The 25379-nt window shown below is 41.9% G+C and overlaps 1 protein-coding gene across 4 annotated transcripts in view; it reads left to right on the top strand.

The window, feature by feature from the left end:
* The window catches only part of LOC140726494 (uncharacterized), a 36167-nt gene extending 17850 nt beyond the window's left edge, over positions 1 to 18317 (top strand). Inside the window, exons 6-8 of one of the 4 annotated variants that reach the window (XR_012098651.1) lie at positions 2023 to 2050; positions 3604 to 3676; positions 17952 to 17984. Coding sequence is in view for 2 of the 4 variants with exons in the window: in XM_073042945.1 (XP_072899046.1) it covers positions 3604 to 3676; positions 17952 to 18154 (276 nt within the window). In the remaining 2 variants the exon portion in view is untranslated. Of the gene's footprint in view, positions 1 to 2022; positions 2051 to 3603; positions 3677 to 6461; positions 6647 to 17951 lie in introns of those variants that run through there. The other 3 variants (XR_012098652.1, XM_073042946.1, XM_073042945.1) reach the window with 3 other exon arrangements.
* The last annotated feature ends 7062 nt before the right edge of the window (positions 18318 to 25379 follow it).

A 25379-nucleotide genomic window follows, 5' to 3' on the forward strand; every position in this document is an offset into this window, starting at 1 on the left:
ACTCTGAGTCAAAATTCTGTGCACTGATACATGAAGATGTCACTGATACTGTGGTTTCGATACAAGGATCGATTTGTGTGGATGGTAGGAACACACAAGGAAATAGGATCAAGGAGCCTTCCATCTATTCAATATAAGACCACAAGATATAGGAGCAGAATTAGGCCATCTGGCCCATCGAGTCTGCTGCGCCATTTCATCATGGCTGATCCAATCTTCCTCTCAGCCTCAATCTCCTGCCTTCTCCCTGTATCTCTTCATGCCCTGACCAATCAAGAATCTATCAACCTCTGCCTTAAATATACATAAAGACGTGGCCTCCACAGCTGCCTGTGGCAAAGAATTCCACAGATTCACCACTCTCTGGCTAAAGAAATTCCTCCACATCTTCGTTTTAAAGGGACGCCCCTCTATTCTGAGGCCGTGTCCTCTGGTCTTTGACTCTCCCACCATAGGAAATATCCTCTCCACATCCACTCTATCAAGGCCTTTCACTATTCAATAGGTAATCAATATAATCATAGATGATCTGCTTCAGGCATCCACACCTCTTCTGTGACAATCCTCAGTCTTTCAAATATCTTATCCACCTCCGATGATGCAGCCTTTCCCAGCTTCCAGGAAGAGAATTCCAAAGATTCACCATTCCATGTGAGAGGAAATTCCAAAGAAACTCAGTTATGTATATCTGCACCATTGTCTTGTTACCTCTGTTGAGATGCTCTCGCCAGCCGAAACATCTCAACATTTATCCTTTACCACCTTTATCCTTTATCCTTAATCTTATGTTTCAATAAGATTATCCCTTGTTCTTATAAACTCCAAAAATGAGAAAATTAACCTTTTCATTTGTTTATGACAATCCTCCGTGTCCATGCTGAAGTCAATGCTGCCCTCCAGTGTTCACTTGGCAGAAGACAAGCTGTATTGTGTCTGCAGACTGCTGTAACTTTCATGGACTCAGGGACTTGGACTACATATTTTGTGTGTCTGTATTTTACTGCCATCTTCTATGTGCTTCAAAGGTCAAAGTATATGTATTCATTGAGATTCCTCTCCTTACAGGCAGCCACAAAACAAAGAAACCCAATAGAACCCATTACGACAGTCAAACAAAAAGAACAAATGTTCCAACAATAAAACGTAAGAAAATAACATACAGAACTAAGGTTTACAATAGTGAGTTTACAGCCATGAAGCCAGTCAACACTGCAGCTGGTCCAGATGCCCATCACTTGCAGGCAGTTCAGCGCAGAGACAAGTAAACCTTGCTGAGCAGTGAGCCGAGCACTGGCCCAAGCCCTGCTGCCTCGATTCAGCATGTACTCACCCTTTCCAATCTGGCCCAGTGCTTAATTTGTTCAAATATCATCTTATAATTTGTTCTCTTATTTTATATGTGCTATGTGTGCCTTCTGATGACTGTATGGCTGTTGGTACTTTGTTCTTCACCATGACCCCAGAGTAATGCTGTTGGTTTCGTTTGGCTGTATTCATGGTTATTCGTGTATGGTTGAATAACAATTAAACTTGAGCTTGAACTTGAACTTGTAGGTTTTGTGCCGGGGTGTCCTCTAGTGCTGAATCATAGTATCACATTTTTAAGTAGCATGTGATTTTCTTTCCAATGTATATGGTCATGATTGACCTGTATTATGATTGACACTAATCTATAGATACTGTTCACATTTCCAAAATGGTAATGTTGTAATTCTGCCAACATTGTTAATGAGGAACACAATTATTTTATGTTAAATTTCGATCAGCAATTTCTCTTGAATTTCTACATATGTGCTGTATAAAGCACCATGATAGGTGTATTGCAGACTGGTACGGCTACTGCTCTGCTCTAATCTGGGCCATCACAACCTTCAGAGAATAGTAAACACTACCTTGTCCATCCCAAGCTTGTCACATCCAGCCGCCAGCCACCCTGACCGTGCGTTGCATCAGGAAGGCTAACAGTACGGTCAGGAATGCTTGCCACCCTGACCATTCCCTTTTCTCTCTTCTACCTTCTAGGAGAAGATACAGGACCTTGAAAGCCCAGGTGACCAGACTAAAGAACATTTCTCCCACTCTCATCGGACTTCTAGCCAATCATCTCTTTCAAACCCTCTTCCCAGTGGTGTGGTTATGTTCTCAAAGTCTTAATTCCAACATTTCCATTACTGTGACTTTATCATTTCTTCTTGCAACACCTCAGTTCGCACTATTATAATCTATTGTTTGTGCACTTGTCACTGCATTCATTGCAATATTTATTATTACCATGTATACTGTTTACTCTGTGAGCATTCCACGGTACTTTGGTGTATATGACATTGAACTAATCTGTATCCAGCTATTCACTGATAGGGTTACTTACACTCACTTCACTTTCTGACTCTAATGCTACTCTCTGAGATTAAGCAACCTCTTCAATCAAAAAGCAAAAGCTTACATGAATGTCTTTTAAAAATTCAATTTACCTCTCTCAATTATGACATTAGATAGCCAAGTGTTGCATTTCCCAGCACACAATGTGACCAGTGCATTGTTGAAGATTTTCCATTGGATGGGTTTCCTGTTGAATCACATTTCATGCTTAAAGGCCAAAGTGATTTTTGAGTCTTGGAAAATTCCCGATTAATTATTTTGATTAATTCCCACTGGGTGTCAGACTTGCTCAGCCGATAATGCTCTTGTTTCTAGCTTAAAATGGTATGGGCCAGATGTTGTATTACAATTTGAATTTATGATCAATTGACACTGCAATGCCCTTTAGTGGAAGCAATGCTTTGTTGAGAGTGCAAACCTTAAACAAATTGTTAAACCTAATGATTTAAAATTCTGTCAGCTTGTCTTCACATTAATTGAAAAAATTAGTTAATGGCCAGTACAGACTGAATGGGCCTTATAGGTTATTTTTGGAATAACCTATATATAATAACCTATATATTTATTATAAGGAATAACCTTATAGGTTATTTTTGCATTCGGTATGTCATCTTGACTCACCAAGAATTAGTAAGTTACCATTCTAAGCCAACATTACCCCAATCAATCCAAAACCATAAACAAAACAAGTTAACTGATTGCTACCCCTCTTGGTCCCTTTTTACCCCTTTATCGCACCAGACCCTTCACCTTTTTTCTCTTCCCTACCTTCTTGATCTGTCTAGCACCTACATATTCCACCTACTGGTACACTGTCCTCACCTCTTTCCCTTTATTCAATAGTCCACCATCCTTTCTTCCCAGTTGTAACCCCCACCTATCACCTCCCAGCTTTTTATATCATTTTCACTCATTCCCCTCACCCACCAGTTCTTACATTGCCCTCTCCCCCCCATCTTTTTATAGACTACTTTCTCTCTCTCTCTCTCTCTTTCCAGTCCTGATGAAGGGCTTCAACCCAAATGCCAGCGTCCATTTCCCTCCCATACACAAGATCCTCCAGCATTTTGTTTGCTGCTAATGGACTATCAAGGTAACAAAGTGGAAAAGTGTATAATCCATTGTGGGATTTTCAATAACAAAAATATCATATTGGTTTTTGCTGAACTTGGTTTAATGAATATACTCCATTTGCCTAAATTCATTTCTGTTTTTCATTATCAGGTACTACCTAGATTTGTCAAGCCTCAATGCATTCCCTCATTAAATCACCAGTTGCAGAAGGCTACAAAACAAGGTAAAGCATTATCGATTTGGAAGAACCATCAGTAACTCTTTTTTCCAAAGTCAATTTGCTTTTCAGGTATTTTATCTTTTACACTAAGTGTCAAGTTTAATAGGACTTATTTGAGATTATTCATGGAATTGTACTGCACAGAAACAGGATAGTTGGCCACCCACCTTATCCAGGGGACCATTTGTGCCAGTTCTATTTACCAGCACCTCCACAACATGGCAGTTCAAATGGTCAGCTAGGTAAGAACCTGTCTCCGTCACCCATGAGGGCAGTGCATTCTGGAGTCCAAACATAATCTTGGTGTAAAGCTTCTTACAAACAGTAATTATATCAATAAAGTGGATGTCCAGGAATCACTGACGACAGTGTTAAAATAAGTAGGTGCTAGCTACTTTGCCTCAGTATTTACAGTAGTGGAAGAAAACAAATAAATGAAGAAAACTAATAGTGGACAAGGAGACATAATTTTCACAATTAATGAAAGCACATTGAAAGTAATGAAGAAAATAAGGGTATAAAGGATGAGAAGTACCCAGGACTAGATGGTGATTTCCATCCTTTGTTTTTGAGAGATACTGTATTATCGAGGTTCCCACCCATCTGTCCAGCATCCTCTTTGACTTTCTGCCATCAGGCAGGAGACTATGATGCATAAAGACAAGAACAGTCAGGATGGAAACAGATCCTTACCTCAGGCCAGTAGCTTCTGAACTCCCTGCCACATCATATTCAAAGTTTCACCAGATAATTTTTACTGTACCCTACAGTATTTAATTTATGCGCTTCATTTTTTTTCATCTATGCACAATTCATTTGTAGAGTTAATTCTTACTTTCTGAAGTTATTGTGTGTTATGTGAACTACTGTGCTTTACATCCTGGGAAATAGACCTATACATGTACAGTTAAATGACAATAAACTTGACTTGACATCACAGATGTTTTGAAATAGAATTATCCAAGTTTCCTCTCACTCTGGAAGTATTCCTGGTGGCTAAAACAATTTGTGTGTGATTTTTCTACCTAAGAAAGGCAAGAGAAGGAAAATCAGAGCATTTTAGAAGACATCCATTCTCAGGAAATTATTAGAGTTTATGGTTATGGAGAGAGCGAAGGATCATTGAATGAACCAGCAATGAAATATAATGTGATCCTTGCTTACGTTGCCCATTTTTATACACTTTTCTTGGCAAGGTTGCAAACATCTTTCAGATTTCCCTTATTTTCTTCATTTTAGATTTGAGATTTTGTCACCAAATTAACCATTTCATTTATCTTAATTGAGAGTGAGAGAACTTTTGTGTAAGTGGACCAGCTCAGAAGGCAAATATGGAAGATGAAAATAAAAGTAATTGTGCTGCTCCTATCAATGTGTATTGACATGTGTGTATCACGTATTCAGCTATTTGATCTGCTTCCTTTTCCTTCATCCACCAATCCTTGCTGTAGGCTTAACGCTCAGCCACTAATTCCATTGTTCGGCATTTCTCTGTGTGAAAATGCTTACCTTGTTACACTTTATAAACCTGTCTTTCTTAATCTTCATGCCTGACCTCTCACTTGCCAGGAAAAGAACAGTTGTGTTTATTCCATAATATATGTTCATAATTTTCAACACAGTAGAACACTTGGTTATTGGAAGATACAGTAATTGTAAAATCTCCAACATATTGCTTGGTGAAAACCTTTATAGACAAGGAGTTGGTACTTTAATACAAATTCTAACCCTCATCTTTAGTACTGAATGAACTACATGGTGGCCTTAGTACAAAGTACCCTGCTTACGAATTCCTTCCATTGACTTCAGATGTAACGTTAATTGCCTCTGTATAACAGAATGGGACAGTGGCACAGCAGGCGTTACTGCTCCAGCAACCTGGATTCAGTCCTGACCTCTGTGTGGAGTTTGCAATATTGTCTGTAGTCCTCTGGGTTCTTCAGTTTTCTCCCACATCTCCGCTGATTCTCGCTGAATTAGATTCTGTAACTTATCCGCAAGAATGGAGTTGACGAGAATAAAGCAAGTGAGAAAAATGTAAACACGTGAGAAAGTGAGAGTGCAGGGTTTTCCTGAGCCTCTCTCTCACATTGCACAAGTAGAGTGCAGGACAGTGGAATGCTCCTCTTGCAGGAGGTGGGAAGGCAGGGAGACCTCCAGTGTCCCTGACGACTACACCTGCTAGAAGTGCTCCCTGAGGATGGAGCTGGAACGAACTCCAGATCATTTGGGAGGCAGGATGCTCAGGGGTTGATTGACAGAGATACAGGGAGGCAATTACACCCAATGTGCAGGACACAGGGACCATCAGGAGGGGAAGAGGAAGAAGAGGTGAGCAGTTAGCGATAAGGGATTCATTGGTTAGGTGAAAAGACAGGGGTTCCATGGAAAGGTGTCAGAGTCAGGGACAACTCAGATCAAGTCCATAGCGTTTGTAAAGTAGAGGGTGAACAACCAGAGGTCGTGGTCCAGATTGGCACCAAAAACATAGCCAGGAAGGATAACAATGACCTGAAAAGTGAGTTCAAGGAGGGACAGTACCTCCCGGGTTGTGATCTCAGGATTGCTACCTGATCATGTGTGAGTGATACAAGAAATAGGAAGATAATACAGTGTAACACGTGGCTGTGGAGAATATACAGGAGGGAGAGTTTCAGATTTGGATCATTGGGCTCTCATTATTTGGTAAGATATAGTGCACTTGCAGCCGTCTCTCTGGGTCCAGCCAATCGTGTAATTTTGTTTTTTACATCTTTGTTATCATTACATGACACTGCTGGATATGAAGAACACCAAGTATTACAGGTCTATCCCAACAGCAAGTTACTCAGCACGGGCTTGTTGCATAATGCGGCATCACTTGTTTCAGCCATCCAGGGAAGAAGGCATTGGGGGTGCTGCGCAGTCCGACAAACAGTGCAAGTGATTGTCTTGGATGTTTTTCTGGTGATTGAAAGACCCTGCTGAATATCGGTAAGTCCGATTTAGTGGTGAGACTGGTGGCTGGGTAGCTGAGTGTCCTCGGCTGCTGCACGGACCAGGCCTGCGGTGGCACCCGAGGAAGGAGAGGCTGGTGGCAGTGTGACGGAGAGCAGGGGTGTAGCAGGCATGCTGGAGTCTGTGCTGGCTTGCACGCTGGCCTATCAATCAGTGCTGCCCTCCAGTGTTTGCTCGGTGGAAGATCATCTGGACTGTGTTCGTCTGCGGCTGCACTAGTGCGTGACGAAGAACTGCCACGTGCTTGTTCTTACAGAAACATGGCTCCAGGACAATACCCCGTGCACCATCATTCTATAGGTCATGCCACTCAGGGACTTGGGCCATATATTTTTCTGTTTTTCTGCCATCGTAACCATGTGTGCAGTGCGCAGTATGCTGTGTGCAATTGTTGGTAATCTGTTTTGCACCTTGACCCTGGAGGGGCACTGTTTCATTTAGCTGTATTTATACAGCACATGTGTATGGCCAAATGACAATTAAACTCGAACTCTTCCAAAGAAAGTGGGGCCTGTACAAATAGGATGGTCTGTGCCTGACCTGGAGGGTGACCATTATCTTTGAGAAGGGTTTGCTAGTGTTGTTCTGCGGGACTTAAACTAGTGGTGCATTAGGTTGGGAACCAGAGTGCCAGGGCAGATAGTGGAGTGGTTGTGGGGAATAGATGATACCAACATACATAGACAGCAATTGAAAGGTTGAGCATGGTGGAAATAACGCTGAGAATTGCATCTACTTTAATCAAGGAGTATTGTAGGTAAGGCATACGAGCGGAAAGCATGTATCGCCAAGCGGAATTATGATATTGTAGCTATTTCTGAGGTTTGGTAGCAGGAATGGCAGGACTGGCAGCTTAACCATCTGGGGTACAGAGATTTAGACATGATAGAGGGGGAAGTGATAAAGGGCGAGGGGTGGCATTACTAGTCTGTGAAAATGTCACGGCAATGCTCAGACAAGGGCTCACCCGGAAGGCTTGAGAGCTCACCTACTGAGGCCATGTGGGTGGACTTGAGGAATAAGAAAAAGATGACCATATTAATGGGATTATATTATAGACCACCCAACAGTCAGCAGGACTTAGAGAAGCAAATTTGCAGAGTGATAGCACACAGTCGCAAGCAAAGTAAGGTTGTGACAGCAAGTGATTCTAACTTTTCACATTTTGACTGGGATTCTTATGCTGTAAAATGACTGGATGGGATAGAGCTTGTCAAATATTTTCAGGAAACTTTCCTTAATCAATATATAGAGGTCTCAACTAGAGAGAGTGCAATACTGGATCTCTTACTAGGGAATGAGACAGGGCAGGTGACAGAACACTTTGGATCTAGTGATCATAATTCCATTAGTTTCAAGATAATTATGGAGAAGGATAGGAGTAGGGTTGAGATTCTAAATTGGAGAAAGGCCAAGGGATGGGTCATTTTCTGGTAAAGGTATACTCGGTAAGTTGTAGGCCTTCAAAAGTAAAGTTTGAGAGGACGGAGTTTATTTGTTCCTGTTACAATAAAAGGCTAAGTTACAGGTTTAGGGAACTTTGGTTTTCAAGGAATTTTGAGGCTTTGGTTAATAAACAGGAGGAGGTGCATAACAGGAATTGACAGCAAGGAACTAATGAGGCACTTGTGTGTAAGAAATGCAAAAGAAAAGAGGGAAATCAGGAGGACTTAAAGAAGGCATGAGGTTGTGCAAGGTGAATGAAAATACAAAGGATGTCCACAGAAACATTAAGAGCAAAAAATTAGCAAGGGACAAAATTGGTCCACTTGAGCATCAAAGTGGTCATCTATGTATGGAGTCAAAAGAGATGAGGCAGATCCTAATTTTTTTTTTAAAAGTTATGTACTTGTTCAGGATCTGGACACAGAGACCATCGAACTGAAGCAAAACAGCAGTGAGGTCATGGACTGTATCCAGATTTGAGAAGGCAGGTGCTTGCTGTCTTGAGGCAAATTAGTGTAGTTAAGTCCCCAGGACCTGTCAAGCTGTCCCCCCGGCCCTTGCAGGAGGCTGTTTCAGAAAATACAGGGGCCCTGACAGAAATACTTAAAACAAATTTAGCCATGGATGAGGTGCCAGAGGACTGGATGATAGCTAATGTTATTCTGTTGTTTGAGAAAGGCTTTCAGAATAAGCTGGGAAATTATAGGCTGGTGAGCCTGGCACAGTAGTGGGCAAATTTTTGGAAAGTATTCTTAGGGACTGGATATATAAGTACTTAGATAAACAGGACCTGATTAGGGATAATCAACATGGCTTTGTGCACGATAGGTCATGTCTAACTAATTGTTTTCAAGGAGGTTACCAGGAACATAAGAAATAGGAGCAGGAGTAGGCCATCTGGCCTACTCTACCCTTCAATAAGATCATGGCTAATCTGGCCATGGACTCATCTCCACCTACCTGTCTTTTCCCCATGATCCTTAATTCCTCTACTATGCAAAAATCTATCCAACCTTGTCTTGAATATATTTACTGAGGTAGCCTCCACTGCTTCATTGGGCAGAGAATTCCATATATTCACCACTCTTTGGGAAAAGCAGTTACACCCCATCTCCATCCTCAATTTACTTCTCCAAATCTTGAGGCTATGTCCCCAAGTTCTAGTCTCACCTACCAATGGAAACAACTTTACTGCCTCTATCTTATCTATCCTTTTAATAATTTTATATGTTTCTACAAGATCTCCTCTCATTCTTCTGAATTCCAATGAGTACAGACCCAGGCTACTCAATCCCTCCTCATAGTCTAACCCCCTCATTTCTGGAATCAACCTGGTGAACCTCCTCTGCACCCTTCCAAACCCAGTATATCCTTCCTCAAGTAAGGAGACCAGAACTGCATGCATTGCTCCAGGTGTGGCCTCACCAGTCCCCTGTACAGTTGCAACATAACCTCCCTGCTCTTAAATTCAATCCCTCCAGCAATGAAGGCCAACATCCCATTGGCCTTCTTGACAGCCTGCTACACCTGCAAACCAACCTTTTACGATTCATGCACAAGCACTCCCAAGTCTTTCTACACAGCAGCATGCTGCAATCTTTTACCATTTAAATAGCCTGATCTTCCATTTTTCCTTCCAAAGTGAAAACCCTAGCAGTTACCAACATTGCTTTCCATCTGCCAGACTCTCCGTTGGTGAAGGTAAAGCAGTAGATGTTTTCTCTGTAGACAAGGCCTATGACAAGGTCCCACATTGGAGATTGTTCAAGAAGGTTCAGTTGCTTGGAAGTTAGAATGAGGTAGTAAATTGGATTTGACATTGGCTTCATGGGAGAAGCCAAAGGGCAGTGGTAAATGGTTGTCTCTCTGACTGGAGGCCTGAGGCTAGTGTATCACAGGGAGCGGTGCTGGGCCTGTTGTTGTTTGTCATCTATATCAATGATCTGGATGATGTGGTGAACTGGATCAGCAAATTTGCATTTGACACCAAGATTGGTATGAAGGCAGTGGGATCAGGGCCAGCTGGAAAAATGGGCTGAAAATACCAGATGGAATTTAATGGAGACAAGTGTGAGGTGTTGCAGTTTGGGAGTACAAACCAGGGTAGGACTTGCACGGTGATAGGCAAGGCACTAAGTGTGCTAGAACTGAGAGATCTAGGAACTACAGATCAATAATTCTTTGAAAGTGACGTCACAGTTAGATAGGGGCATAAAGAAAGCTTTTGGCTCATTGGCCTTCATAAATCAAAGTATTGAGTACAGGTGTTTGGATGTTCTGTTGAAGTTGTGTATGACCAAATTTTGAGTATTATCTGCAGTTCTGGTCACCTTCCTACAGAAATTATATCAATAAGTTTGAAAGAGTACAGAGGAATTTTACAAGGATGTTGCTGGGACTTGAGTTATAGAGAAAGACTGAATCAGTTAATTTCCAAGAAGGTAGGAGAATGAAGGGAGATTTGGAAGAGTTACACACAATTATGAGGGTTATAGATAGGGGAAATGCAAGCAGCCTTTTTCCACTGAGGTTGGGTGAAACTGGAACTAGAGGTCATTGACTATGATGAACTGTGAAGTATTTGAGGGGAACTTGGGGGAGAACTCCTTCACTCAGATGCTGGAATGAGCTGCTGGAGGAAGTGGTGGATGCGGGTTTGATTTCAATATTTGAGAGGTTTGGATAAATATATTAATGGGGGTGGGTATGCATGGTCCAGGTCCAGGTATGGGAAGAATAAGGGTCTGTTTCTATACTGTGGTGCTCTATGAAATAATGTGTTCAGCATTACTGGCTGAGAATTATATTTTATATATTTAGAGATACAACACAGAACAGGTCCTTCTGACCCTTTGAACTGTGCCTGCCACAATTCTCAATTTAATCCAAGCCTAATCACAGGACAATTTACAATGACCAATAAACCTACTAACCAGTAGGTCTTTGGACTGTGGGAGGAAGCGAAGAACCTGGAGAAAGCCTACACATTCCATGGGGAGGACATACAGACTCCTTACAGATATGATTGGAATTGAACCCCAAACTCCGAAGCTCTGAGCTATAGTAGTGTTGTGCTAACCACTACACTACCATGGCTGGTACAGTAATCTGTATGACAATAATGCCTTCATACTGGACTGTACCACAATACAACTCAATTTATGGGTTATTAACTTAATAATGTAACAGGTTGTTAAAAATAGCTATTCTGATGCAAGTATTGAAATGACACAAGTACTAATTAGTCAAATATTTTGCAGAACAGTAAATCTGGACTTCTCCCACTCAACTCCCACTGGGAATGTAAGTGATGTGACTGACATTTTCACAATAGTTCAGAGAACAAATGAAAAGACAACACACAATGTCTCAATCATTAATCTTGCTTCTACCACGGTCACGTTGGAGAAGTTGTGGGATGTTGTGAACACACAAGGCAGAAGTAGTCTACCTTGTCCCCTCCCTTATTGCAACTAATGCTTCTCTATTCTTTATTATTTAGAATAACTCTTCCAATTGTTCTCATCGGTTTTCCAGCAGTACAGCACTTACTTCCCTGATTACCTCTTGTTAATGAGTTACATAACGTGCAACATAGTCTACTCACAGTGATCAATTGTAACCATGAGAAATTGTGTAGAATGGTGGTCCAGGGCACCATTTAGGTACAGTATTCTGTTACCTGTTAATTTCTATTAGCTATTGAGAGAATTAGACACCTATCATACACAGGAGACCATGGAGCAATCCCTGCAGAAAGTGGGAAGAAAGGAAAGATGTGCTTGGTGGTGGGATCCAATTATGTGCTGGACGTGGAGGCTAGTGGGGCGGTAGGTGAGGACAAGAGGAAGCCTAAACCTGTTGTGACAGTGGGAGGAGGGGGTGAGGGCAGATATGCGTGAGATGGAAGAGATGTGGGTGAGGGCAGCTTTGATGTTGGTAGAAGGAAAGGCCCTTTCTTAGAAGGGGGGGCATCTCATTGGCTCTGCAATTAAAAGTCTCGTCCTGAGAGCAGATGTGGTGAAGATGGAGGAACTGAGAGAAGGGGGACGGTATTTTTACAAGTCACAGGGTGGAAAGAGGTATAATTATCCTCCCACCACCACACCAGGGATAGGGATCCTCTTGTCCTCACCTATCACCCCACTTTCTGCTTTCCATGAGGTTTGCTCCCTATGCGCACCCTTATCTACTTCCCCTTCCTCACTGATCTCCCTCCTGGTGTTTATCCTTGCAAACAGAACAAATGTCGTACCTGCTCCACACCTCTTCCCTCACTACCAAACAGTCCTTCCAGGTGAAGTGACACTTCATCTGTCAGTCCGTTGGGGTCATTTACTGTATCTGGTGCTCTCAGTGCGGTTGGGAGACTGTAGGTCTGACACGGTGGTCAGCAGCACAGGAGCGCCGCAGGGAACCGTACTCTCTCTGGTCCTGTTCACCCTGTACACATCAGACTTCCAATATAACTCGGAGTCCTGCCATGTGCAGAAGTTCGCTGATGACACGGCCATAGTGGGGTGTGTCAGGAATGGACAGGAGGAGGAGTATAGGAAACTGATACAGGACTTTGTGATATGGTGCAACTCAAACTACCTGCGTCTCAATATCACCAAGACCAAGGAGATGGTGGTGGACTTTAGGAGATCTAGGCCTCATATGGAGCCAGTGATCATTAATGGAGAATGTGTGGAGCAGGTTAAGACCTACAAGTATCTGGGAGTACAGTTAGATGAGAAGCTAGACTGGACTGCCAACACAGATGCCTTGTGCAGGAAGGCACAGAGTCAACTGTACTTCCTTAGAAGGTTGGCATCATTCAATGTCTGTAGTGAGATGCTGAAGATGTTCTATAGGTCAGCTGTGGAGAGCGCCCTCTTCTTTGTGGTGGCGTGTTGGGGAGGAAGCATTAAGAAGAGGGACGCCTCACGTCTTAATAAGCTGGTAAGGAAGGCGGGCTCTGTCGTGGGCAAAGTACTGGAGAGTTTAACATCAGTAGCTGAGCGAAGGGCGCTGAGTAGGCTACGGTCAATTATGGAAAACTCTGAACATCCTCTACATAGCACCATCCAGAGACAGAGAAGCAGTTTCAGCGACAGGTTACTATCGATGCAATGCTCCTCAGACAGGATGAAGAGGTCAATACTCCCCAATGCCATTAGGCTTTACAATTCAACCGCCAGGACTTAAGAACTTTTTAAAAGCTATTATTAATGCTTTTTGAGATAGTGATTTAGATGCATATCATATTTTTTACTGAGTTAAGTATTGTATGTAATTAGTTTTGCTACAACAAGTGTATGGGACATTGGAAAAAAGTTGAATTTCCCCATGGGGATGAATAAAGTATCTATCTATCTATCCTGTGAACTGATGAGACATGATGTAGACTGGGAGATCGTTCCACCAGAAAAAGTGGGATCTCCCGGAAACCACCCATTTTAGTTCTACTTCCCATTCCGACATGTCAGTCCATGGCCACCTCTGTTGCCGCAATGAGGCCACAGTGGGTAGCCTCCAACTTGATGGCATGAACATTCTGGCAAATGCCCCTTTCCCTCTCTCACCTTACCTCCTTAGCTGCCCTTCACCTCCCTCTGGAGATCCTCCTCCTCCCCTTTCTTCCATGGTCTTCTACCCTCTCCTATCAGATTCCCCCTCCTCCAGCCCTTTATCTCTTTCACCAATCAAGTTCCCAGTTCTTTACTTCACCCTTCCACCTGAGTTTCACTTATTACCTTCCACCATGTACGTTTTCCTCCCTCCCCCACCCTCTTACGCTGACTTCTCATCTTTCCTTCCAGTCCTAATGAAACGTCAACTGTACTCTTTTCCATAGACCTGTCTGGCCTGCTGAGTCCCTCCAGCATTCAAGTGGACAAGATTTATCCACTTGTCCTACTAGCTTCAAAAGGAGTAAATTCATCCACTTCCTTCCATGCCCTGGCTTATTGGGCTAAGATTCTCAAATTTCCATTGCTTTAGTTTGCATCTTCAACTTCTTTCCTCAGCCATTTTCCCTCTTGGATCTTGCCATATCCATGAGAATCTACCTGGTGTTTCTTTGACCAAGTTCTAACAAACTATTCAACTTCCTTTGCCGGTCCCATGTTAGCTGATATTGTTAGTGTGATTTTCTCTCTGGAATTACTTCCCTCTTTCAAATGATCTAAAAAAAAAAATCATTTACTACTTGGCTCTTCTGAGAAATTACCATCCCATCCCAACCTCTTTAATGTTCTTGTCCACATTGTCAAATTCAAAATCTGTGCCCTTCTTTCCCAGAAATTCACAATTGAATTCACTCAGTCATGTTTCTTCTAAGCTGACCATCAATAATGACCTCTTGTGCTGTTTGTCACAGCTCTTCTGACACAGGTTCCAACTGTGCTGCCCATATGGAGTCTGTAGGGTCTATCTGTGACCACGTAGGTTGCCAGTTTCTATTCACACCCCAAGGACATGCAGAATTGTAAGTTAATTGATTGCCATAAACTGCCCTCAGAGTGTAGGCAAGTGGTAAAATCTGAGGGAATCTGTTAAGAATGTGGGGAGAATAAAATGGTTAATATAGAGTTGGTATTGTTACGAACCCCGTAACTGGGTGTCTTACCAGCAAAAATAGGAGTAGCCGTTGAAGTCTGATGATACTATTTTTAACAGTATTTATTAGTAAAAATACACAAAAATAATATCAATGATAATATACGTCATCAATACTAAACCTAAAAGTGCGGGTATAATAATAATCAATAAGGAATAAGCTCTATCGTTGTCTAGGGGATAATGAATTGTCCGATGGAAATATAAAGTTCAGTTCAGTTCATACAGGCTGCAGTCGTTGTTGATCACTGTGTTGCAATTGTTGGAGAGAGAGAGAAAGAAAAAAACTTGCCGACTTTCCTTTTACGATCTTGATCCGTATCCGTCCTTTAGCTAGACCGTTCCGTGGAGGACTCATCACCCAGGCAAGGGTGGACACACTCACAAGCCCCCACTGGTCTCGTAGCGTCTCTCCTGGTGCATCTGAGAGGCGTTCCCCAGACCCTTCTTTTATCCTCACTCACGGGGTCTCAGATGTCAATCAGGTTGGGATGATGCAATCCCTCAACCAGACCACTCTGGTTGTCCCCTGAGGGGTTTCAATGAATAGAACAGTACTCAATACACAATTCCTTCTTCAAGAGACAATAGCAGTAATTTCTCTCTTTGTCAATAGGAGACATTCCACCTTGTGTATTCTGGCGTTGTCTCTCTCTCATTTCCTGGGTATCAGACCCGAAATAATAGCGATCTTGTGATTCTCAAAAAGGGGGGGGGGGGGCGGGCATTGGCGATTCTGTACCCTTCTGCCCATCAGATCTGCTCCTCATTTGTAACAGTATGAATTAATGTTTGATGGTCAGCTGAGACATGGTGTGGCAATAGTTTGTGTTACAGGCCCCACCCATATAAAATTAACAAATAAAATCCCATTGTGATTCTGGAAAGCTCATTCTCATTTACTGATCTCCCAAAAGCCTGAATTAGCTTTATCTGTCATACGTACATCATGAAATGTGTCATTTGCGTCAATGACCAATACAGCGTGCTCTGGGCATGCTCCCAGCGCCAACATTAAATGCCCACAATTTACTAACCCTACCTCATGTGGAACGTGGGAGGAAACTGGAGCACCCAGAGGAAACACAAGCAGTCATGGGGAGAATATAGAAACTCCTTACGGACAGCTGGGGGATTGAACCTTGATCTTCCAATGAATAGCAGGCACTGTGTAAAGTGTTACGCCATCCGCTGTACTCCTATGCCACTCTTCTCTGTATCCTTTCTGCACCCTTTTATGCTGCTAATCAAACAAAGTTTTCTCTCTCATCGAGGTGGGTTTGATTCTACACAATTTTTTTTTCTTAACCATCGGCAACTCATTCCTTGTTGCAACAGTGTTTGCTTAAATCGCACAGAACTCTATCCTCAGCAAGCCTTTCTCCTTTTACGTGCTGTGCCTGTATGAATTAATACAAATACGGGGGGTTAGTTCTCAGCTGTACACTGACAACCCACCTTTGATGCTTGCCCTGTCCAACTTGTCGCACTGCTTTATCCACAGGTTTATCGAAGAGCCTGGAGCCACTATCTTCAGTTCCTGCTTCAACCTGCATTACTTAATCAGTAACACATTCCCCCTCACAGGGTACAGTAATCAAAGGCTGAACAAGACTATTCTCAACACTGGAACCCTACTACTTGAATTAAGCTTCAAATCTCATATGTTTTATTATCACAACAGATTACTTTCACCTCTATGGCACTACCAATCTTTATTTAATATTCAGTAACAATTTGTACACGTCACTTGTATTTTCTGTTGATAAACATTATTGAAATAAGAATTCATTCAATTAGCTTTTTCTCTAACTACAATATTTACTGCAAGTCACCCCTGGAGAAGCTTTTACAAACATATCCAGTAGTTTCAAGATTACTATTGCTGCAATTAGTATTTTTTCCCCAAATTTATCACTTATTTAATTACTTGCACTTAAATACCCTAGTTGGTATAATACCCTAAGATATAGGAGCAGAATTAGGCCATTTTCCACATTGAGTCTGCTCTACTGTTCCATCATGGCAGATTTATTATCCCTCTCAACCCCATCCTCCTGCCTTTTCCCCGTCACCTTTGACACCCTGATTAATCAAGCACCTAGCTACCTCTGCTTTAAATATACCCAATGACTCTGTCTCCACAGCCATCTGTTGCAATGAATTCCACAAATTCACCACCCAATGGCTAAAGAAATTCCCCCTCATCTCTAAATGTACATCCCTCTATTCTGAGGCCATGTGCTCTGGTCCTAGACTCCCCCACTACAGGAAACATTCTCTCCTCATCCACTCTATCTAGGGTGTTCAATAATTGATAGGTTTTTAATGAGATCCCCCCACCCACCCCCAGTCTTCTAAACTCCAGCAAGTACAGGTCCAGAGCCATCAAATGCTCATAACCTTTAACCCTTTCATTCCTGGAGTCATTCTTATGAACCTCCTCTGGACCCTTTCCAATGCCAGCACATTTTTTCTTAGATAAGGGGCCCAAAATTGCTCACTATACTCCAAGTGTGGTCTAACCAATGACTTATAAAATCCCAGCATTAATTCCTTATCTTGTATTCTAGTTCTCTTGAAATGAATGCTTCCGTTGCATTTGCCCTCCTTACCACTGACTCACCTTTAGGATATCCTCCATGAGGACTCCCAATTCCTTTATACCTCAGATTTTTGAATTTTCTCCTCAGTTCTAAAATAATCTATGCCTTTATTCTTTCTATTAAAGTGCATGGCCATACACTTCCCTACACTATATTTCATCTGCCATTTATTTGCCTATTCTCTCAATCTGCCTACAGACTGCCTACTTCATCAACAGTACCTGCCCCTTGACCTATCTTTCTATTGTTGCAGACTTGGCCACAAATTATCAATTCTATCATCCAAGTCATTGATATGTATCATGAAAAGAAGCGATCCAAACACAGACCCCTGCAGAACACTACTAATCACTGGCAGCCTACTAGAAAAGGCATTCTTTATTCCCACTCTTTGGCAATATCATCAGATATTTATGTCCAGAACTCAGGTTACCAGTCAAACAACGTAATCACTAGTCTTCAGTCTGTTTGCCAAGCTCCCTCTTGAACAGACTCATCTTCAATTGCTAGGACAATTCTGGAAATTCACTCTTTATGTCTCTCCATCCCTTTATCCCTCCCTCCACCTGCAAGTGCTCCTTAAGTTGTTCCAAACTTCTGCCTTTAGTTTTCTTTTCTCTTTACAGAAACCAAGGAAGTGGAACGGCTGCTGAGAACTCTTTCTAGTAGCAATCCTCGAAACATGCAAGTGCAAGGTCCTCGTTTTCAGCTTGCAAACCGCGCATGTGTCTGTGAGATAACTTCCAAACCATACGTCTATGATTATCAAATACACCCAGAATGGGTGACCCAACCCTGGCACACTGGGTACAGACAAAACCAAACATGAACCTTACAACTGGGTATAAACCTAGATGTCATAAAGAATTAAATTATAGTCAAAATTTATGAAAGGAAAAGTTATTAGTAATTGTTTATAATTTTTGTCCTGTAATTGAATGTAATAAAATTCTCATAAAGCATTTTTAAGCAGTGATTATTGATGCCAACCATTTGCTAGTTTAAGAATATTACTGAGCTCAGGAGTGTGAAAGCATTTAATTTAACAATAGCACAGATCAGGGCCATAAACTTGGCATGCTTCAGCCTTAAAGATATAATGTACTTCATATTCTTCCAATTCTCATACAATTATACTACAGAATATGAGAGTCACTCAGCAGCAAATTAGACTTTTAAGCCTATTATATCCATTAAATATTTCCACCTAGTATCTTAATGCCTTTGCAAATTAAATAGCACTTGATCTGCACAAGGACTCCACTATCAGAAACTCTTTAGTATCAACAGTCATTTTGCTCTATTCCGGTTGATTATATTAAAAATTTTAATGTGTTATTAGGCATCATCCTGGAACCCCAACTGAAAATGCAGAAGCAAAATTGAATATTAATTCTGAATCAATATTAGAACATAATTGTGTTGATGTTTTATTAATTTTAATAATTAATATTAATTCAATTTACTCTTCAGTGAAATACATTACCTGGTGGCTAAATATTCCAAGACTAAGTCAGTGTTCCATGAACACAGATGAACAGATTTCAGTTCTCCCCATCAGTCATTATCCATTCCAGGTACAAATCAATTTCTGTCTCCACTATGTGGAAAACTTACCTTCCAGATACCTGGAATGCATAGGAGCACAAAAGGCAAGGTTTGAATCTCATGTGAAAATGATTCGGCAGATGTTGAAAATCCAGAACAACCCACACACAAAATGCTGGAGGAACTCAGCGGATCAGTCGACGTTTCAGGCCGAGATCTTTCATCAGGACTAGAGAGGAAGGGGGAAGGAGCCAGAATAGAATGTGGGAGAGGGGGAGGAGTACAAGCTAGAAGATGATAGGTGAAGTCAGGCGGGTAGGGGAGGAGGGGGAATAAAGTAAGAAACTGGAAGGTGATAGGCGCAAAAGATAAAGGACTGGAGAAGATGGAATTTGATAGGAGAAGAGAATGGACCGTGGGAGAAAGGGAAGGAGGAGGGGCACCAGATGGGAGATGATAAGCAGGTGAGGAGAAGAGGGTGAGAAGAGAGAAGGGGGAAATGGAATGGCTACACCTTGAGTTTGATGGAAGTGGGAAGGGCCGAAAGAGAACTTGTGGACAGTGAGGAAGAGTTCCAGACAGAGGAGGCTGCTGGTGGAGGAGAATTGGTTGGGTCTGTTGTCGAGAAGGAAACAGAGAGCTTTAGGGCCTTCTTGAGGGGGGATAGAAGTGAACAGGGATTAGGCATTCATGGTGAAAATTAGGCAATCAGGGCCAGGAAAGTATAAGTTCTTGAGGAGATCAAAAGCATGTGAAGTGTTGTGGAAGTAAATGGAAGGGACTGAGCCTAGGAAGACAAAATGGAGTTGAGGTATGCAAACACTAGTTTGGTTGGGCAGGAGCAGACAGAAACAATGGGCCTACTCAGACAGGCAGGTTTGTGGAACTTTGACCAAGTTCTAACAAACTGTTGGCCATTAAACTTTCTTTGCCGGTACCACATTAGCTGATATTGTTAGTGTGATTTTCTCTCTGGAATTACTTTCTTCTTTCAAATGATCTAAAAAAAACATTTACTACTTGGCTCTTCTGAGAAATTACCATCCCATCTCAACCTCTTTAATGTTCTTGTCCACATTGTCAAATTCAAAGTCTTTGCAGGAGGTTGAAACGAGCATTGTGGGGTAAGAGAACTATGAAATTTGTGGCAGTGGATGGGAGATCTCCAGCAAGGGCCCCACCAATGCCTGCCTTTTCATTGGTTATGTGGAACAGTCCAGGTTTTAAGACTTCCCTGATAATGCTCACCAACTCTTTTTGCATAACATTGACAACTGCATTGGTGCTGTTTCATGCACCAATGCAGAGCTCCTCAATTTCATCAACTTTGCCTCCAACTTCCACCCTGCCTGAATTTCATTTGGTCCATTTCTGACACCTCCCTCCCCTTTCTTAATCTCTTTTTTTTCATCTCTGGAGACAAACTGTCTACTGAATTTTTTTTTATATAAACCTACCGACTCTCATGGCTACCTGACTATACCTCTGCCCACTAAATTCTCTCTTTGCCAGTTCTGATGAAGGATTTCTCAACCTGAAATATTAAGCATTGCTTCTCTTACCACAGGTGCTGCCTGGCCTGCTGAGTGCCTCAGCATTTTCTGCTTGTGTTTCAACTTTGCAGCATCTGCAGTTTTATCAGTTTTCACTCAGTTAGGGTGTCGGGTATGGGATGATAGACAGTATTGTGCATAGTATTGGCCTCCATATTTATGAAAGGATCTTGATGTTTTATAAGCAATTCAGGAGTTCAGGGATGGTTTTCTACTTGAATAACTGGAGTAGCTTCAAAGCGAGAAGGGGTTTGATTGAAGAATACAAGATTCATAGAGTTATACAGCATGAACACAGGCCCTTAGCTCGTCCAAGATCCCTGTCTATGCTAATCCCATATCCCTGTAAACCTTACCCCACCATGTACCTGTCCAAATGCCTTTCAAATGCTATTACTGTACTCACTTTACACCCTCCTCTGATAGCTCATTCCATATACTTACAATCCTCTATGTGGAAGCATTTCCCCATGTCTCCTTTAAACTTTTCCCCTCTCATCTTAAACCTATGCCCTCTTCTCCTAAAATTACACTATCCTGGGGGGGAAAACTGTGATCATGCACCCTATACAAACCTCCTGTAATTTTTTAAAAAACCTATGTAAGGTCACCCCTTCAGCTCCTGCTCACCAGGGAAAACAGTGCTAGCCTGTCCAATCTCTCATTTACGTACTTGTACTCCTAGGACTCACTGTTGAATAAGAATTCCCAGGGGCCTACCATTCACATTGTATGACCTAGTTTGGTTTAATTTCCAAAATGCATCACTTTGTACGTAAATTGCAACAGCCATTTATTTGCTTACTTTCCTAGTTGATCTAGATCCTGTTGCAATAGTAGACAACCTTCTTTACTGTCCAGTTTTGGTGTCATTTGCAAACTTACTAATGCCATTCTTTTCCAAGTTATTAATACATATGACAAACAATGATAAAGTAGCAAGCCTCAATCCCTGCAGCACATCACTGTTTACAGGCCTCAGAACAACTCTTCAGTGCAACTCTTTTCCACCTACTCCCAAGCCAATTTTTCTTTCAATGTGTTGTCTCACTTTGGATCCATGTACTCTAACCTTCTTGACAAGCCTATCATGCTGGATTTTATCAATGTCCATTGCCCTGCCTAGCCAATCCTCTTGGTCACCTCCTCCAAAAACTCAATCAAATTTATGAGATATAATTTCTCACAAAGCCATGCAGATTATCCTTAATCAGTCTTTGATTTTCCAAATCAACTACATACTGATCCTTAGAATTCATGCCAGTAGCTTTCCCATCACTGCTGTTAGGCAGAATGGCCTATAGTTCCTTGACTTGCCATTACTGCTTCAATTAAGGCACTTTGGCTATCCTCAGTTCTTCTGGCATCTCACCTGTGGCTAACCAATTTACAAAAATCTCAGTCAGGGCCTCATCAATTTTCCTGAATGCCAAAATGCTTCAGGATATCACTGTTGTTATCCACAAAATCACTGTCCTTCACTGTAAATAAAGACTTTTTCTGTGGTTTCACACGTAGATGACTACACTGATCCATAAGGGGATCTGCCCTCTCCCTAGCTACTGTCAGTATATTTAGACTTTTTTTTTTACAATTCTCCTTTGCTTTATTTATCTCATATCCCCTTTTTCCCTCCTAATTTCCTTAAGTGTAAACTTATATCCCTTATACTCAAGGGACACAATTGATCTGAGCTGCCTACACTTGCCTTATGCCTCTTTTTTCCCTGACTGGAGGTACAGTAGCCCTTGTTATATGGGCTCTTGAATCCTGCCAGACTTGTCCTTCACAGGAAAATGCTGGTCCTGAACTCTTCCAATCTCACTTTTAAGTCTTGTACAGTACTTGCCAGAAAACCCTTTACCTGCAGACAGCCTCTCTCTCAACTTTTGAAATCTCTTGTCTAATGCTGTATTCATTAAGCTTTGCCCTAATTTAGGACTTTAACTTGTACAACCAGAATCACAGGTGCATGCAATCCTCCAGTAAGTATAACATTCTTGGGGTCCTGAAAATACTTGCTTGCCCTGCTTGTATCTGCCATATGCTTCACAATTTTACTATCAGTAGGGCAAATCCCATTCGTGATGAGCTGTAGATGCAGCGGCAGGAGCAGGAGAAATGTTTGGGAATTAGTGATGATTCATCCCTGATTGGACACACCCATTACAATATCTGGAAATTCTCTTGTGGATTCCACTCCATTGGTTCCACGCTCAGGCAGGGAAGTACAAGCTCAGGCAATGATATACCTTGACACTAGAGATTTGGGATTCCCATAGCAAACACAGCCCTCCAGACTTGTGATGATCTTCATCAAGAGCAGTAGAAACACGTTCACTTGTTTACCAACAGCATGAACAACATTCAGACTAAATTGTACAAGCACTTTGGAGGAACAAACTACCAGGCAATAATATCTATCAAAATAAAATCAAAAAATACTGAAAACTACTCAGCAAGTCAGGGCATACTTATGCAAAGAGAAACTGAGTCTGTATTTCAGGTCAAAATCCCTTTGCCAGAACAGGAGGCTGTTGGTGTCCATTTCGACACTGGTTTTTGTTGATGCTGATGGAATTTTTGTATCACATTCAAAGTTTGCCATTCTGTCCATCAAGGAGGCTGGCTGTGCTGGGATAATTTACATCTTTGACAGCAACTTAGGACATATATTGAAACATTAAACTTGTCAGCTTGAATGCTGCTCTCACCTAAAAGTCAATACACTTGGCTGTCAGATTACTGCCCACGATATGAAGACCATAGGTGTATCTCACTGAGGCAGATGATTGGACACAAACATTTTCTCTGATCAGCTGTTCAATGGCAAGCACTTTTAGACTTGTATTGCGGAAGACAGGTTCAGAAAATTTCTTTGCACAGCAGCATTGCTTGATTTGCCAAAATAAATGGTGAAAGCAGAAACCACTGGATCTCTCAAGGATAAATTTGATAAATATTTGAAGTTAAGGAAGATATGCAGTTAGTTTAGTGGCTGGTTTAAAACAAGAGACAGCACGATGGCTTTGAGTTGCTCTATTAAAGCAGCTACACACTTGCAAAGGGCTAAATGATACCACAAAACCCTTTGTTAGCTTCTTTGTGACCAGCTTTTCTACATTGTCCAATTCCAGACTAGTGCTGAGCCAACCTAGAGCATTCAGAATTGGCTTTTTGGCTCTTGTTTCTCCTCCTTTATTCAATAAAATTATAGCTGCCATGAAACCTCTTCACCACATTCCTGCACTAACACCATATCGCTGAGTTTCTAAGAAGTTAGAAACGAACAGTACAGCACGGGAAAAGGCCCTCTGGCCCACAACGTTGTGCCCAACCAAATAAATTAGTAATCAAATAGCCAATTAAACTAAACCTTCATGCCTACACAATGGGCACCAGCATAGCATAGTGGTTAGTATAACACTATTACAGATTGGGGAGTTCAATGTTTCAATTCTGGCACTGATCTGTGAGGATTCTCTGTACGTTCTTCCCATGGGAAGTGTGGGTTTTCGCCGAGTGCTCTGGTTTCCGCCCAAAGTCCAAAGACATACCAGGTAGGTTAATTAGTCAATGTAAATTGTCCCCTGATTAGGTTAGGACTAATCAGGTTTGTCGGGGATTCCTGGGGTGGCGTAGCTTAAAATGCTGGGAATGCCTACTCCACACTGCGTCGCTAAAATAAATAAAATTTTAGAATGTCTATATCACTCTGTTTTCCCTTCATTCATGTCCCTTAAAAGTCCGTAATGTCTCTTTCTACCACCACCACCACAGGTAACGCATACCAGACACCCAGCACTCTTTGTGTAAAAAACTTGCCCTCGCACCTTCAATGCATGTCCACTGGTATTAGACATTTCAACCCTGGGAAAAAGAGTCTCTGTTTACTCTATCTATGCCTGTCATAATCTTATAAACCTATATCAGATCTTGCCTCAGTCTCCACTGCTGCAGAAAAAACAACTCCAAGTTTGCCCAACCTCTCATTATAGCACATGCCCTCTCATTATATATCCTCTACCAGGCAACAGCCTGGTAAACCTCTTCTGCACCCTCTGCAAAGCCTCGACATCCTTCTTATAATGGGGCAGCCAGAACTGTATGCAACATTCCAGACGTGGCCCAACTAGAGTTTAATAAAGCTGCAACATAACTTCCTGACCTTTGAATTCAATACCTTGACTAATAAAGGGAAGCATGCCATTTGCCTTTTAATCACCCTACCAACCTGTGTAGCCACTTTCATAGAGCAATGAACTTGGACTCCAAGATGCCTCTGCTCATCAACACTGATACGGGTCTTGCCCTTAACGGTGTACTGCCTCTTTATATTTGACCTACCAATTGCAACACTTCACATTTAGCCAGGTTAGACACCATTTGCCCATATCTGCAACTGATCTATAACCCAGTGTAATCTTTGCTAATCTTCAGTGCTATCCACACCACCAACAATCTTTGTATCATCTGCAAACTTACTAACCCATTCATTTACGTTTTCATCCAGCTCATTTATATATACGTACATCACAAACAGCACAGGTTCCAATGCAGATACATACCTGCGGAACACCACTAATCAGACTTCCAGCTTGACTAAGTCCCATTGACCATTACCCTCTGTCTTCTAAGGGCAAGACAGTTCTGGATCCAAATGGCCAATTCACCATGGATCCCATGTATCTTAATCTTCTGTTTGAGATTCTGATGAGGGACCTTATCGAACATCTCACTAAAATCCATGTAGACACCATCCACAGCTCTACCTTCATCAATCACCCCGACATCTCGTCAAAAAACTCAGAACAAGTTAGTAAGACATGACTTACCTTGCACAAAGCCATGGATTTCCAAAAGCTCATAAATCCTATCCCTAAGAATTCTCTCCAGTAACTTCCCTACCACTGATGGGAATATCACTGGTCTATAGTTTCCAGGATTAAACCA

The sequence above is a fragment of the Hemitrygon akajei genome, chromosome 4, assembly GCF_048418815.1.
Source record: "Hemitrygon akajei chromosome 4, sHemAka1.3, whole genome shotgun sequence".
Taxonomy (NCBI): Eukaryota; Metazoa; Chordata; class Chondrichthyes; order Myliobatiformes; family Dasyatidae; genus Hemitrygon; species Hemitrygon akajei.